This window comes from Vespula pensylvanica, chromosome 9, assembly GCF_014466175.1.
Source record: "Vespula pensylvanica isolate Volc-1 chromosome 9, ASM1446617v1, whole genome shotgun sequence".
NCBI lineage: Eukaryota > Metazoa > Arthropoda > Insecta > Hymenoptera > Vespidae > Vespula > Vespula pensylvanica.
The window spans coordinates 6,019,872-6,035,690 of NC_057693.1; the positions used below are offsets into that span (position 1 = coordinate 6,019,872).

General features: G+C 35.5%; 3 protein-coding genes across 4 annotated transcripts; 1 reads left to right on the forward strand and 2 right to left on the reverse strand.

The window, feature by feature from the left end:
* Window positions 1-245: 245 nt before the first annotated feature.
* Window positions 246-8,003, reverse strand: LOC122631525 (nipped-B-like protein A). The gene is made up of 2 exons (XM_043817313.1): window positions 2,108-8,003; window positions 246-1,714 (listed from the first exon to the last, which is right to left on the reverse strand). The coding sequence occupies exons 1-2, from the start codon at window positions 7,956-7,958 to the stop codon at window positions 903-905; spliced, it is 6,663 nt and encodes a 2,220-aa protein (XP_043673248.1). The 5' UTR covers window positions 7,959-8,003; the 3' UTR covers window positions 246-902.
* A 2,360-nt stretch (window positions 8,004-10,363) lies between these two features.
* On the forward strand, window positions 10,364-14,613 carry LOC122631510. Its single transcript, XM_043817270.1, has 11 exons — window positions 10,364-10,623; window positions 10,753-10,847; window positions 10,927-11,081; window positions 11,195-11,325; window positions 11,410-11,545; window positions 11,624-12,005; window positions 12,079-12,614; window positions 12,693-13,065; window positions 13,183-13,511; window positions 13,597-13,831; window positions 13,932-14,613. Exons 1-11 carry the CDS (start codon window positions 10,545-10,547, stop codon window positions 14,292-14,294), a joined length of 2,814 nt encoding a protein of 937 aa, XP_043673205.1. The 5' UTR covers window positions 10,364-10,544; the 3' UTR covers window positions 14,295-14,613.
* A 380-nt stretch (window positions 14,614-14,993) lies between these two features.
* LOC122631522 (protein FAM177A1) lies at window positions 14,994-15,768 on the reverse strand. Of its 2 annotated transcripts, none has more exons than XM_043817305.1 (3): window positions 15,608-15,768; window positions 15,409-15,537; window positions 14,994-15,330 (listed from the first exon to the last, which is right to left on the reverse strand). In XM_043817305.1, exons 1-3 carry the CDS (start codon window positions 15,716-15,718, stop codon window positions 15,067-15,069), a joined length of 504 nt encoding a protein of 167 aa, XP_043673240.1. In that variant the 5' UTR covers window positions 15,719-15,768; the 3' UTR covers window positions 14,994-15,066. The 2 variants fall into 2 exon arrangements, with proteins under 2 accessions (XP_043673240.1, XP_043673241.1); XM_043817306.1 differs by having other exon boundaries at window positions 15,623-15,759.
* Between the last annotated feature and the right edge of the window lie 51 nt (window positions 15,769-15,819).

A 15,819-nucleotide genomic window follows, 5' to 3' on the forward strand; every position in this document is an offset into this window, starting at 1 on the left:
AAAAAAAAAGAAATATGATAATAAAAAAATGCGTAAAGCAGGAATAGCTTTGTAACTCTTGCTGATTCCGATCATCACTTCCTGAAATGACGATAAATCATCTACAATTAATCGATCGAGATAAGAGAATAATTAAATAAGTAGAAAAAGAAAGAAAGAAAGAAAGAAAGAGAGAAAGGAAGAATGAAATAAAAGAAAAAAAAAAAAAGGATAGAAAGAAAGAAAAAAAGCGTTGGTAATCATCGTTATGTTTAAGATCGTCGTTAAAAATATATATTATATGTATGAGACAATGAAAAATAAGAGAATGACTCGACTTTCGATCGAATCAACCCGGTCGTCTTTGTCTCACATCGGAGAGAGATCCTAAATTTAATGCTTTTAGCAGAACATAGTATAATATAATTCTAATCTCGCCGATGTGACGACGAGTGTGCTTCAAAATTGTAATCGCTCGCATCGAAGATATTTTTCGCACACGTAACCACAGCACCACCATCACTCTCTCTCCCTTTCTCTCTCTCTCTCTCTCTCTCCCCTCTCTTTCTCTCTGTCTCTTGTTCTCTCATACACTCTATTTCTATCACTCACTTTTTCTCACTTTATACAGTACATCCTTTTAGTACTCTTCTACAGAAGCATCTCATTTTTCACCTAACGAAAGTTCACTGCGCCTTTATGAGCGTCCAGAGAGCAGCACTGGTATCATCGATAAAAATCATCTGATCTGATATACATATATACATATAAGTATAATTACATTCATATGTATGTGTATGTATGTATGTATATATGCTGTATGTATATATATATATAGATACCAGAACAGTCCCTTGCCCCGTTGATATTCTAAAAACTCCGAATATGACTCTATGTACACGCAGGTCCCGATACCACCGCACTCACACTAGAAAATCAGGGTCACTATAGTCTTCCCCACTTTCGCTACTGTCGGAGATTCTTCTCCTCTTCTTCTTCTTATGTTTCTTCATTTTTTCTGTCTTGTGCGCGCGGTGCTTACGATGTTCCTTCATATCAGGATTCATCGGATGTATAGCAACTTTGGGTACACGTGGAGACGTCGGAGTCGACGCCGTTATTGTTGAGTTCATCGAGTTGTTCGAATGTTCGATAGACGAGTTCATAGTTGCTTGATGAAACTGAACATTTCCGAAAGAATTGCTGGTTACTGCACTCTCGTTCAGTTTATTATCAATCTCGGGATTGGGTATCCTTGGTGATTGACTGTTATCTATGTTACATTGTTTGCTGCTGGTATCACCTTCCTCTCCTTCATCTGGTTCTTCAGGATCATATTTCAGCATTAACTGTTTAAAATCCAAGTATTCCTTGACCAATTTCTTTCTGCCCTCGGCATCGAGTTCCGCATTGCTTACACCTTCCTTCAGCCTCTGTAACGTCGCTTTAGGTTTGAACAAAAGATTATTCTTACGATTGACGGCTTTCTCATAAACCTTGGCCGCTTCCGATGGCGAATATTGACCAATCTTCGCATCGGAGAAACCATAAAGATCTTTTAGATGTTGCCTCAATGTCAGGAGCAAGAGAAAACCTTGACTGGCTGTGATGTATTCCCGGAGCAAAGTCGTGTCACCTGGTAATCTTGCTAAAATCGTCTCTTCGTCCTCTTCGTCGTCTTCCTCGTCTACCAGAGATAATATATTTTCTGTACGAGGCTGCTCGCTCGATCCTACCATAACTACCGGCTGCATAGGTGGTTGCATCATTTGCTGATCTCGCTGATGTTCTTGCAACAACAAATGCTGCTGCTGCTGTAACTGCTGTTGTTGTTGTAGTTGCTGTTGTAGTTGCTGTTGCTGTTGCTGTTGTAGTTGCTGTTGTTGTTGTTGCTGTAGTTGTTGTTGTTGTTGCTGCTGCAGCTGCAGTTGCAATTGCTGCTCTTGCTGTATCTGCTGCAATTGTTGCTGCTGCTGCTGCTGTTGCGGCAGTTGTTGTTGTGGTTGTTGTTGTTGTTGTTCCTGTTGTTGCTGTTGCTGCTGTTGTTGTTCCTGTTGTTGTTGTTGTTGTTCCTGTTGTTGTTGCTGCTGCTGCTGTTGTTGCTGTTGGTGATGTTGATGCTGATGCTGATGCTGATGCTGATGCTGATGTTGATGCTGATGCTGTTGCTGCTGCTGCTGCTGATGATGATGATGATGATGATGATGATGATGGTGATGATGATGCGATGTCGATTGACTGCCCCCTTCCTTAGGCAGCAAAGCTTCTCTGAAAGACTGCAGCAAATTTGTACCTGACATCGATATGATAATATCGATATGATGGATGATGAATAATGGCTCGTCTTGTACCTGATATGTGAAATAAGCAAGATTATCAGCCAAGTATAACATTTGAGATAAACTTGTCTTGGCGCTCTCATCGAATTGTTTTAAAAAGGACAAGACGATCGCCCTTCTCTGTTGTTTCGTATTTCTTAATATAGTATATAGAAAACCATTGAGTGCACCAGGAAATTCACCTTCTTTAATTCGCATACCTCTCACAGTGTTATCATTCTGCAAAATTTTCTGCAATCGATAACTTAATTTTATACCAAATTGTGATTTCATATGGATGAAGCCAGGGTACTTCTTCTCGATGTCTTGCAGCTGTTTGTCCGCGCTGTGACTGACGGCTTTCTCGCAATCCGTGCTCATGCAAATCAAATAGGGTACTATTTGCACAGGATGCACCAAACCTTGGGTCAAAATCAGTTGTATAACTTTCAGGGCAGCGTGTCTAACGCTTATATTCGCATGTAAGAAAGATTCCAATATCTCTTTAATGTAAAGCTGAATGACGGTACTGGCCATTCCCGATGAAACATCTCCCATTTCCTTCAAATTCTCTTGCTTGGACATCTTCGACCATTCCAAATCCTGCTTTATCATTCTCTTTTCTTCCTCTTGAAGATATATCTCGATATTATTTAAAACTTGAATTCTCATATGAACCAGAGCGTTCTCCGATGTAAGCAAATGGTGATAAAGCTCTTTCAATTCAGGAACCAGCATGAATTCGTAATGTCTTATGCAAAGAGAACCAATAGCGGACAAAGTGAAATGACGTATATCATCGTTGTCTTGATGGACGAAGTAATTTAATGTTTCAAAGACTTGATCCTTTATGTTCTCTGCCAAACCCTCAATGACCTCCGGGTCGGTAAAATTAAAATGCCTCAATAACAAGCCGACTGTGAACAATGCTCTTCTGAAAAATGGCCTATACTTCAATAGCATTGGATTCGCTGGATCTTTCTCGTATAACGATTTGTACTCCGTCAGATGACCATAATATTTTTTAAAACAGTCACGTATTAATTTAAAGTTCCTCGTGACGTTGTTCACTATAGAGCCTAAACACGATAAACAACTTGCTACGACCGATCTATCGTGTTGCAGAATTAATTTAACCGAATCCTCTTCTAGCTGCGCTAAGAACGTTTCGCTGGGATGTTCCATCAACGGTACTACTAACTCGAGAGTGTGAGCAACGCTGCTTATTATTTGATAGTCCCCTTGTGTTTGACACTTTAAACTTAAGTAAGGCTGCAAGGTGATCGCATGATTAACCAAAAGTTGCGGTCGGATCTTCGCAAAGAGATATAACGTAGTTAAACAAGCGACCAGTCGCTGTGACGATCCTTTCTTTTCGGATTTACCGACGTCACCTAGATTAGTTTCCTCTAACCTAAGAACATTTTCTATCAAGCAATCGACGATCTGCTTGCATGCCGTTAATAATGCCTTCGGAGGTTCGGTTTGCATTTTCGTACTATCGTCCTTATCTTCCTTTGGTTTAAACAAACTTACCAGCAGTTGTTCAAACCATTCCAGGCCCATATCTTTGCTAGCTGCGACAACGTCGGTTATATTCATTACTTTTCTCAGTAACGAGTCGGAATCAAGCGTAGGTCGTTCTCTTACAGGGGTGAACCACATATTTTGAAAAACTTCCATAACTAGTTTTCTTATCCCTTCTTCATCGTTCACTCTTCTGATCATCTTCACGCAAATCTCTGGGATTTTCGGGAAATCTGGGCACTCCATACAAATGTCCTTCAGTATCTTAATCACACGTTTCCTAACACTGACACCTGTATCCAATATTCTTGCTAGCAACATGTCGTAATATTTGTCTATTAACTCCGGTCTGCTCAATACAAATTTTCCTACTAAATCGACAGCTGCCTCCCTTACAGATGTAGAATGATCGAGAAACGAATGTTTCACTCCCAGTTGCATATCGACTCTCGCAAGTACACTTGGATCTGCTTCAACGATCATCGTTAAACATTTCATAGCTTTCGTTCGAATTGCGATAGATGATTCTGTCAGTACGTGAAGTATTTGTTTGAGATAACGATCGAAGCTTTGCGAAAATGGTCTCTTTGATGCAAGGTATTGAGAAATTAGTTCGGCCGAATTGTAATCTATGTAGGTTTGTAAAACGTCTGGCTTAGTTCCTGTACTGTACGGTCTAATTCTGCTAATAATGTACTTCTTTTTTTCTTCTATGAGTCTATAAGCTTCCGAATTTTTCTGCTCGTTATTGTCATTTTCATCCGCGTCCTGATCTTCAACTTCCGAATCGCTTTCCTGATCGCTACTGTGATGTTTATTCTTTTTCTTCGCTCTCTTTTTATGCGTCTTCTTAGTCGGACTATTCTTTGATTGTCCTACGCGTGATTTCTCTACCGCACAATCTCTGTACCATTGAGCCAGATAAAAGTGTCGAGCGTATACCAATGCTGAATCCTTCGTTCCGTTAACAGCCAAATAATCTAATAGTACTTTCTGTAGAAAGACCGTCCTTTCTTCGTCCTCGCTCAATCCTATGATTTCCTTGTCTTTGATTTGATCATAATCGGCATCCTTTTGTTGTTCCAATTTGATGTCTCTTATAATCTGATCAATGGTGGACAACTTGCATTGAGAACTGACCGCGTCTTTTCTTAGTCTAGCTGCGACTACTCCAAGATAATCAATGGAAGCAACTCTAAGCGACATATCCGAACTTTTGTTCGAAAAATGTCCGACCAATAAATTTCCAAGCAAGCTCAGAAGTAATTCTGCTGCAGGCCATTCAGGTTTATTCACTGTAGCTAATAGATCCTGTACAAAATTCTCGAATAATGGTCTATAATCAATTTCTTCTCCTTTGCTTCCGCATTTGTTTAAAAATACAGTTAAAAAATTACCAGCTATTCTAGTGGCGGTCTCGTACTTATTTATAATCAAAACATCGGCATCGACGTAACTAATCTTTTTCTCTTCCTTTTTTTCTTCCTTCTTCTCTTCCTCTTCCTTCGAAGATCCTTTTGTTTGTGGTACAACACTGTCCGACAGCACCACGACGCATTGAATAAGCTGCAATACTAACGCAGTTAGCATCTGTATATGATCCTCAGAGTTTAGCCTATATGTGCGCAAACTTCTTTTGCTACTAGGAAGTCTCGCTATTGACGCCAAAATATCATCTAACAATAATCTTCTATGCTTTTCGTATTTGGTAAATATTACGGTGACAAGCTTCAGAGCGCTTAGTTGCAGATCGCTAACGGATTCAACAAAAAATGGTGCGACGCCTAACGTGGATGCGTGAAGAACACTGGTGTCCGTTAACACTTGAATGTTTAATAATTCGGCAAGGAGACCAACCAGTTCGTGCATTTTGTTATAAACTTGAAGAATGCTCTTTTCGCGAACTTCCTTCATATGGCCCCTTTTTTTACGTCCACTAGAATTATAATTGTCAGTCTTGTTTTTTGTGTCTATTTTATAAACAGGGTCAAACGAAGGATAGATGGTGTTTTGCAATTGAAATTTCATGAAAAGAACTATTCTGTCGATTACGTCTTCCAAATAAACTGTTTTGGGCATATTGCTCGATGTCATAATATGCAACGATATCAGGGATGCGTCTACGGCACGCTGTACCCTTTCCATAGCCAACTGCATCCACAGCCTACTTTCGTCAACGTCGTCGTCGGGATCTGCTAACGGAGATACTCGTGCTCCGTCACGAATATTCTTCTCTAAAATATTTAGCAATCTGACCAATCGGTCTGCAGGAATAGATTCCATAGCTCCTAAAGCTTTCAACTTTGCCGCTTCGGTACATAAATCGTGTAACTGATATTTAGGAATAAGTAGTTCTGGAGGCACATCACCATCTTCTTCTAACTCCGCGTTGGTTGCAATATCTTCTGTATTTTCAAAAATGGTTTCTATGGTCGAATTAAATCGTTGGTATGTGTTAGTTTCCATTAATTCTTCAACGCTTAATTTAGACAGAACTGGAACTAGTTTTTTCTCCACCTTTCTTATTTTGGGTTTTGTTGGTGTAAATATTCCTTCCTTCTTTTCGTCCTCTTCATCGTCGTCCAATATCCTTCTTCTCCTACGAATTTTATCTTCGCTTTTCTTCCTTTCTGCTCTCTCTTTTTCTCTCTGAACCTGACGTTCCTTTGCTCGCGCTTTGAAATATTTATTATTTTTACCAATTTCTTCCTCGCTTTCGGAATCGCTCTTTGTGTCATCGCGATTGGTCAATCCCATCCTTGCAGCACGGCTGGGGGATTTCTCAGCGAATGCAGCTAAACTCTTCTGCATAAGCGCCTGATCTTCTATAGATAATCTATTCAACATAACAACAGGTTCTTTCATTTTTTCTGTTGGTGTAGTGGGCATTTTTAACATTTTGTCGGAATTGTTGTTTTGTTGATGCTGTATTGGCATGATATTAGTAGGATCTAAAGTATTAACAACATTAACATTATGAAGGTTTGGATATGACGTGGTCTGTGAACCTGACAATAAATCTTGTGCAGCATTATCCATGCTTTGTTTCGTTTCAATATTCTCTATCGGTAAATCTATGTCAGGAAGGCCAGTTACTGGATCAAGTAAAAACTGTTGATTAGCTTGAACACTGCTATTAATATCCATATGCTCATTACTTTGCAACGAATGATGTACTTGTTGATTCATCGTTGGATCGTAAACATTCTGTTGCATGTTCATAGTTTGCTGTTGCTGAACGGGTATGTTCGCACGCATTGGAGAAGTCATGTGCATATTGTGTTGCGGCGTCATACCAGCCATGTTATGATGCTGAGGCGTTACATTGCCCAAAGATGTCAAAGGTGTATTAGGTGAACTCATATGAGCCGGAGAATACATATTTGGTTGGGGAGCTATATTCGACAGAGGATTTATACAATTGGAGTCATCCTGTACATGCTGTGGCGTAGTCGATGTTCTCGTTTGCTCCGTCATAACGTTTCCTCTAGGAGATGGAGAAGGCACGGCAAAAGGAGACATTTGTGAAATATCTGCATGATTTTGAGGTGTAACTGGCATTCGTGGATGCTGCGCGTGAGAGATACCACTGGGTGGTGGGAGTACGGTCCTAGCTGCAGCAGGATGAGCAGGACTACCTTGAGGCGTTTGCCTGGACCCTGAAGAATTCGAGTAAGATGGTGAAAAGCGGCCATAATTTGCTGGTGATTGATTAGAATGCATCTGCTGAGTACCCTGAGACCAATTTCTCGGAGAATTATACTGAGGCCCTTTGAACACGTGTGGATTTATCTGCAGAATTGCTTTAAGCAATTCTGGCGTATTCTGCTCTGATTCCAAGGGTTGTTCAGTATTAGCATAATTATCCTTCAGTTCAATATGGTCCGACGAAGTTTGTGACAGGGACAATATTAACTGGGGCACTAAATTTTCATCTCGTACACTTAACAATATTTGTGCTTCCTCTGCTACTCTTGGATGAAACAGGAGAGATTTGTTTGTCAGAGTTTGGGGCAGCGGCGTTGGTAGGGGCATTTCAGGTAACAAGTCAGTGAGACTCGCGATACCAGCGAGGGTAGTAATTGGCACACTCGGAATAACCCCATTCATTTTGAATTTGATTTGTTCTGGCATTACAGCCTGGACAAAAAATAGATTCAAAATCAATTCCAGTGTTTTTGTTTATCCCCCCTGGTTTCATAGAACAATCCAGTATATGAAGCACTGCACTAACATCATATAAAAGTTCTACTCACGATATAATATAGATGTAAGACAACAGAACGTATCTAAATGCAGCACTGTTGCCACATATACCCAAACTAATCATTGCTGTTATTTTTGTACTTGCATTTCCTAAACTTTCCAACACATTCTACTATTAAACAGAATAGTATCTAACTCTTGTCAGAGAACACTAACACTAAAGTTATATTGGGAACTTAACAAAGTCTCTTTTAAGTTCCCATGTTGTAAAAAAAGATTTCAACCAAACTTTGATGAAGCACGTGGGTCCTCCAATAATCGATCCATGGTTATCAATCCCTGGTCCTATAACAAAAAATTTTATTCAATTAAAGCTATCGTCCAAAAAATATTGAATGAGCGTTGATAAAATAATTATAATTTTATATTTTGAAATATAAGAAACAAAAACATCCATTGTTTATACCAAACCTTATAAAATTATAATGATTCTGTTAATGCATAGAATTTACCTATATAATAATATGAGAATAATAATAAAAATAAGATAATAATTATGTCATTATTTCATACACTTTATAAATACGATCAATAATACGTGCATTTCATTAATCTTTCAAAATGAAAGTATAAAATATGATTTAAATACAGTGACACAATGATTGAAAATTTATGAAAATACAAAATAACAACAAAACAATTTTTTAACTATTTCTCAAGAACAATTAATATGACATCATCAATTCCTAAATAAATTTGTTTGCACTAAACAGTTTGAAAACAAAAGGAATGACAACGCCATAACGTATTAATACGATCAAGAATAATTCCTAAATGTAATCGATCAATTATAAACAATATTATAATTATATCCTATATAATACAATCAGTTAAACAAATGTATAAAAAAATAATAAAAAGATTCGACAATAACTTAAAAAAAAAATGCCAAGAAAAATAAACTAATATCTCATATGTACGACATTGAACGGAAGATATCGACGATGGCAATAAATAATATTAACCAGGCTATTGTTTTTTAGTCTTATTAAAAACATTTTAATTATCTCGATTATCTTTATTGTTAATATCAATGAAAAACAATACCAACATATTGTAATACCATCTAAGTCATTACCTTTCTTCGTCGGATGTCTACCATCCAACATCATACATATGATAACATGAGCACTGGATGATGTTTAGACAGCAGAATTTCCCAAACGAACGCGAAAGCCCGCTAAAGAAGAGAATTAAATAGATCAGTGACAATATAAAAATCTATTGAACGTCAGATAAGTCTATAAAAACAAAGTTGATGTGTAAGGAGGTTCTGTATCAATTGCCTTACCCCAAGCAATCGCGACGATTATTTATGCTCCCGAATGTACTATGCGGAATATAATTTTGGCGGGCAGCGTGAACACATTTGCGTGAGCATCAATTTTAATCGTAGACAAACGTGTAGCCGTTTATTGCGCGTCCTCCAAATCGTTGCGTTCGACCGTGTCAAGCCTTTTAGCAAAAAACTTTTCCCCGTAGACGATATCCACTCAATTGTCAATCCGTGGTTGTGGCCTACTTGGATGGTTGCGCTTTTACAGCGATCACGAAGATATGCACCGAACTGAATATCACCTCACGACTTTCACTTACATGTTTCACAGCACCGCGTAAACATCGCCATGTCAAAGGTGGTGCATCGCGGGGAAAACAGTATTTATAGTGCGAATACGAAGAAAACAGACACAAAGGCGTCCATTTTGCTCAGCAGCGAGTTAGCGGAAGTTGCGTAGTAGATACAGCCGAGATACAGGTATACCGGCGCTTACGGCGTCGCGTTTCGAATGTTACCGAACCGTTTGCATGTGAGCGATTTATAACTTTACACCGATGCTTTATTAACCTACCCTCCAAAATATGTCGGTCAAACGAAGTAAATAAAGCGATCATGTCGTTGATTAGTTTCCCTTTTAAATTCATCATTCCTTAAGGAACTGTTGAAGGTCATACAAAATGGCGGAAGAATTTGAATTTTTCGAGGTAACTATTATTTCTAATATTTCATAGAAATACCTACGATTTTTACGTCCTCTATTTAATGACATTATGTAATTTAATATTTCGCTTAGATCAATGTTTATTTACCTACGTGTGCGTTTCACTTTTCCTTATTTCGAGTTTATTCGTAATCAATCGTATATACGTAGTATGCTTGTTCGATGACAACCAATCATGTTTCTAGACTACATGTTTATTCCGATTTACACAATTCTTTTTTCAAATTCAACCGCCAGGGAGCGGAGCACAGCAACAATAAGAAACATGTCGGCGATAAGAGTGTAACTAAAATCTATCCTATGAGTCTCCTATGAGTTTGGCCCCCCTGCGAGCAGGGCGATAACTTATACCGCGATATTACGCTTCGTATGATTTCTGACAACTGACGGAATTTAGTGCTTATTTTGATGCGGTGCAATATGTAATGTTATTATTAAATAAGAAGAAGCAGAGATGCAAGACATTTGTGAAAATATTCGTACGGCGATTGAACATGGACGTACTGATATTATCAGATCCATTTTAGAAGCATGTAGGTATTACTAAATTGTAATGTACAGTGTATTTGAATACTGTCAAGTAATGCAGCTAAGTGATATTAGATATCATAGCCTATTTTTACTGATCAGTTAAAATTTCTACGTTTACTTATTACACGTAGGTGAAAATGGTCCTACGGCTGAAGGAATAACAAAAGAAAAAATATTGAATCAACCTCTCTTAGAAGAAGGAACTTTTTTATCATATGCATCTAAGGTATCTAGAAGAAGTTATGAGGCTTTCTTATCGCTATATCTTGTTCCTTGATAACTTCGTAATCACTTTTATGTATTAGACGAATCAAGCGGATATCGTAAGAACTTTGTTGAGTTGTGGAGCAGATCCAGCCGTACAAAATGCAAATGGGCACAATGCTGTTGATTTAGCATCCAGCGATATCATACGTCGTATCTATATTGAGGAATTGCTAAGAGCAACTGCTGCTTCTGAGTATGTTTCTTGTTTGTATTTATTAATTACTAAAACAAATCGAGAAAGAAATAAAACTTATATTAAGAAAAAATATGTAATATATATATTTGTTAATCTAATGTCACTTACAGAATAGAGAAGGTAATACAATTACTAGATGCAGGAATACATGTAAATTCCTGGGATTCGCAAGGTAGTAAAAACACACCGCTGCATTGGGCAGTTTGTTACGGAAATAAAGATGTCATTACCTGCTTGATTGGTAAAATTAACTATACTTAATGACATGTACCCTAATTATAATATAAAATACTGATAATATAAAAATGCAGCTTCCCATTTACAGACCGTGGTGCAGATATAAATGCAGAAAATGGATGCGGTGCTATACCATTGCATGATGCAGTAAATCGTGGTGATATAGCTATATGTCACGAGTTATTACAAGCTGGAGCAAATCCTCTTATAAGAGCTGTAAAAGGGTAAGGATTTATCATTATATCTTATTTTTTGCACAGTTACGATATTTACATAATATTAAAAGATATATTTGCGTATAGAACATTTGCAGGGAAAACGCCATATGATCTTTCTCGTGGAAAACAGACCTTGCATGGCCTTCTTCAAAAATTTTTATCAAATTTTACATCAAATGACAATGAAGCTATGCATAGTCCAATTGCATTGTTTTCAGAAGGAAATTTTTCTCAAAAAAGTATTTCAAGCAATATGAGCCAACTCTCCATTGAATCTAATAAATCTTCTGAACCAGTATACGATATTCCATTACGAGAATCGGGGAAAGATAGTCCTAACAAAACTGCTACAGAAAAAGAAGGAATTTATTACTTACTTTGGCCACAACCAAAAACTATCTATGAACTTAAAAATTTTTCACCTCCATTTGTCATTGGCAAAGAACTTTTTATATCCATTATACAGGTATCTAAATATAATGAAATACTTATTAATAATTTGATCATATCAATTTTATGATATGTACTTTTCAACACAGGGCAGTGAGTCCATACACAGAATATTAGATGTTTGGGAAGTTAGCAGAACACACTTATTGGAGTTAGGTCATGATGTAAAAATAGGTGAAGTTCAACCTAGCTCTGGGAAATTATCTAGTGAAAACAAAATAGAATGTATAGTGAACAAAAATTTGTTCAATGTTTCTCATGGCTATCAATTGCATATTTCTCAAAACTCGATTAAAGTTTGTGCTGGAAGCCTACCAGGCTTACATTATGCAGTATGCACATTTGTGCAAATATTACGTTTAAGTAAAAAAGATAATACATCCGAAACATGCGAAATAGAACCTGTTCTCATAAAAGATGAACCAAGATTTATACACCGTGGAATATTGTTAGATATTTCACCAAGAGGTCGCATACCTACCCTGGAATATTTATTACACATGGTTGACTTATGGTCATCATTAAAAATATCTCATTTACATCTCTATTCTAGACTAACGTCAGCCTGTGACTGGCAACTTTGTTATACTAAATCTGAAATGGTTACACTAGATAGATACTGCAGGTAAATTTGATATATTTTTTTATTATTTAAATTTTTTTTTTTTTTTGGATCAATATAAAATTATTTTTTTTTATATAGAGATCGTCATTTAGATTTAGTACCAACATTGGACGTCGATTCCAATGTAGGACAACATCATCTCACACAAATGTGGCCTATTTTTCAAGAATTACTTGCTGTATTTCCTAGCCTGAGCTATGTACATGTTGGACCAAGATTGGCTAGTTTATTAGTTCAACCAGATAACTTCGATCAGAGTTTGTCTGTAAACGAAACAATTGAAACAGATATGTCAGAGGTATATAAATCGTATTCGTGCCTTCAAGAGTTATGGCACATTCTGAATTTGAATTCAAGCACAACTCTACTACTTTGTTCTAATGGATTACATTCCAAATTAGAATTTCATTACATTCCCTCAAATATTATTCTCGTTGAATATGGATTTCAGGTATAATAAATACGTGAATATTTTTGCTTCTTTTTTTTTTCTTTTTTTTTTCTCTTTTTTCCTAAAATATTAAAATTAATTGAAAAGTCGAAACGTATATACGCATGTATATTACAGGCAGATTATGATTTTTCTGAATGGACAGAAGCATTTAGAATAGCGGGAGGTAATATTTTATCGAGTTCAGGAACAGCAAGTTACAATAGTTTAGCAGGATGTCCAGCATCTACGTATATGAATACAAAAAATGCAATCAAAGCTGCTATTGAACAAGATTCTATTGGTATAGTGGTAGCTCATTGGTCCGGAAGTCATCATCTAACTCCTCATCCTTTTGCTTGGATCGGATATTTAATAGCAGCAGGAATGTCGTGGAATTCAAGTACAGATATAGATATAGGAATTGATGATAATTATGATATGCCTGAAGTATCCGGATTAATTAGGTATTAATTTTATTTCAATTTATAATATGTAATCTTTTATTATATTAAATTATTAATGAAATATTAACTCTTCTCTATGTTATAGGCAAAAACATATTACGAAATTACTAGATATTCACATTTTTCAAGATTCAGAATATAAGATTGGAAGTGCAATTTTAGAATTAGGCAGATTAGATACATTAGTATTAACCTTAAGTAAAAATCAATCAGCAAAAGATTTGCAACAAATACCTGACAATCGTGGATCTACTTTATACAGATTATTGACAGATCCCGATAATGTCAATTTGGAATATCTTTCAGCTGATCTATTTGCTGTAAGTTTTGAGTTATTTCTTCCTTAAAAAATATTAATTTCTTCATTGAATGTTATATGTAAAAAAAAAAAAAAAATAAATTATCTTTTCTCTTTAACAGAAAATGACAAAACAGATTAAACGTATCTCTCATTCATTATATGAAGGAAACTTATCCTCCAAATTTGCATCAATGGAAATTCAGGAACTTCAATTAACAGCTGATTTAATGCTCACAGCTTGTAAAATTGGTCGAACGCTAATTGTTGTGGGTATTAATCCTAACAGTAACATGGGTCTTGCAGTTATCAATTTAGGAGTGTGCAATTTACCACCCACCTTTAGAACTGACATAGCTAATAAAATGTTAGCACATATAGAACAATATAAAGGTTCTTGGTTACAAAGGCATTTACCTCAAGGCCTTCAAAGCTCATTATTGGTATTAACTAGTACTTTACATAGGTTTGTACCAGAAACATAATTTATTAAAAATTGGGGAAAAAAGATTTGCTGTTTACTTACGAAATGTATGTGTTACGAAGTTCCTCTTATAGAAGACTGTAGTAAATATTTACAAGATAAGATAAAGTCAAATATGAAAATGTAGTTACAAGTATCTACAAAAAATATTTGCTTACTACAGTAAATTCTAATACAGCAAAATTCATCATTAAGTTCATATTAACATTTTTAAGGATTAATATAAGTTATCAAGATGTACTGTATTCATTGACCATACTACAAAAAATAGAAGTTATAAACATATATTTAATTAAATATAAACATATTTACTAATATAATTCGACTTTTTTTTTTGGTCTGAAATAATACTAATCGATATTAACCATATAAAAAATAAATTAATATAATTAAAGTAAGATTAATTATATAAAAATTAACATTTTTTATAACTATCATACTCATTCACTATATGTGTATTGTGCACAAATATGACAATAAAAGATTAAATTATATCTCTTTCTAAAATAGGTAAGTGATCATATTATTCATCAAAATTGATAACATACTTATAATACTTTGTTTCGTGTCGTAAAATTTACATTAAAAAAAAAAATATATATATATATACTTTGAATCTCTAAAATAATATTTATGTACAATTTTTATTATTTATTTATAAAATTATGAATAAAAAATGTATATATATATTACACATATATGTTAAATTACACAATGTATTAAGTTATTTTTAAGTAAGATATATATTGTATATATGTTAGAAACAAACACATTTAATTCTTTGGTGGATTTGTAATATTAATTAAATTATTTCTGTTCTGATTGTTCCATCCACCCATTTCTAAATCGTTCTTATGAATTATCTCATTTTCTAGAGCTTGTAATCTATGAAACTCATCAATTTCAAATTGATATTTAGGTGTTGTAATACCAAAAAAATTTGCGAGCCATTCACCAAGATAATCACAACCATCCAATACTTTTGTACCAACCCAGGTTGTTTTATACCAAGTCCAAGGTAACCAATTAAGAGTATGCTACGAATCAACGAATTTATATTTATTAAAAGAAAAATATGGATAATGTTATATTATAAATTATACGTGTTTAATTACCGGATCGATTTCAGCTACGACTTTAGTTTCTTGCGTCTTATCTACTTCATCTTCTGAAGAATATTCTTCTAAATCTCCATCAGAAAAATGCAATATTCGTTTTGGACGTTTTTTCGCATTAGTTTTGCACTAAAATTTGTGCGTTTATAAATATTATAACCTAACACTATAAATTCGCTAGGTACATCTGAACATATACTTGCGTGTCGAATACCACATTCTCCTGTAAGACCACATCATTTAAATCACTTTCCTTCTTTTCTTCGTTCGCCATAGTTTGACACACATTACACAGTGTCTCAAGTGTCATTTCTTAGTCATGAGCAGAAACAACGTCCTTGTAACATATGTATACTCTTCACGCATGCGTATAATAAGTAAATAATGTCCGCGCTACTTTCTATACATACA

Coding starts and splice junctions, on each gene's coding strand:
- LOC122631525 (XM_043817313.1), bottom strand. CDS start 7,958: ATGCCAGAACAAATCAAATTCAAAATGAATGGGGTTATTCCGAGTGTG. Junction 1,715..2,107: donor TCAGCATCAGCATCAGCATC/AGCATCAGCATC, acceptor CGGTAGTTATGG/TAGGATCGAGCGAGCAGCCT.
- LOC122631510 (XM_043817270.1), top strand. CDS start 10,545: ATGCAAGACATTTGTGAAAATATTCGTACGGCGATTGAACATGGACGT. Junction 11,082..11,194: donor AGAGCAACTGCTGCTTCTGA/GTATGTTTCTTG, acceptor TGTCACTTACAG/AATAGAGAAGGTAATACAAT. Junction 13,832..13,931: donor TTTCAGCTGATCTATTTGCT/GTAAGTTTTGAG, acceptor TCTCTTTAACAG/AAAATGACAAAACAGATTAA.
- LOC122631522 (XM_043817305.1), bottom strand. CDS start 15,718: ATGACACTTGAGACACTGTGTAATGTGTGTCAAACTATGGCGAACGAA. Junction 15,538..15,607: donor ATGTGGTATTCGACACGCAA/GTATATGTTCAG, acceptor CACAAATTTTAG/TGCAAAACTAATGCGAAAAA. Junction 15,331..15,408: donor TCGTAGCTGAAATCGATCCG/GTAATTAAACAC, acceptor GTTGATTCGTAG/CATACTCTTAATTGGTTACC.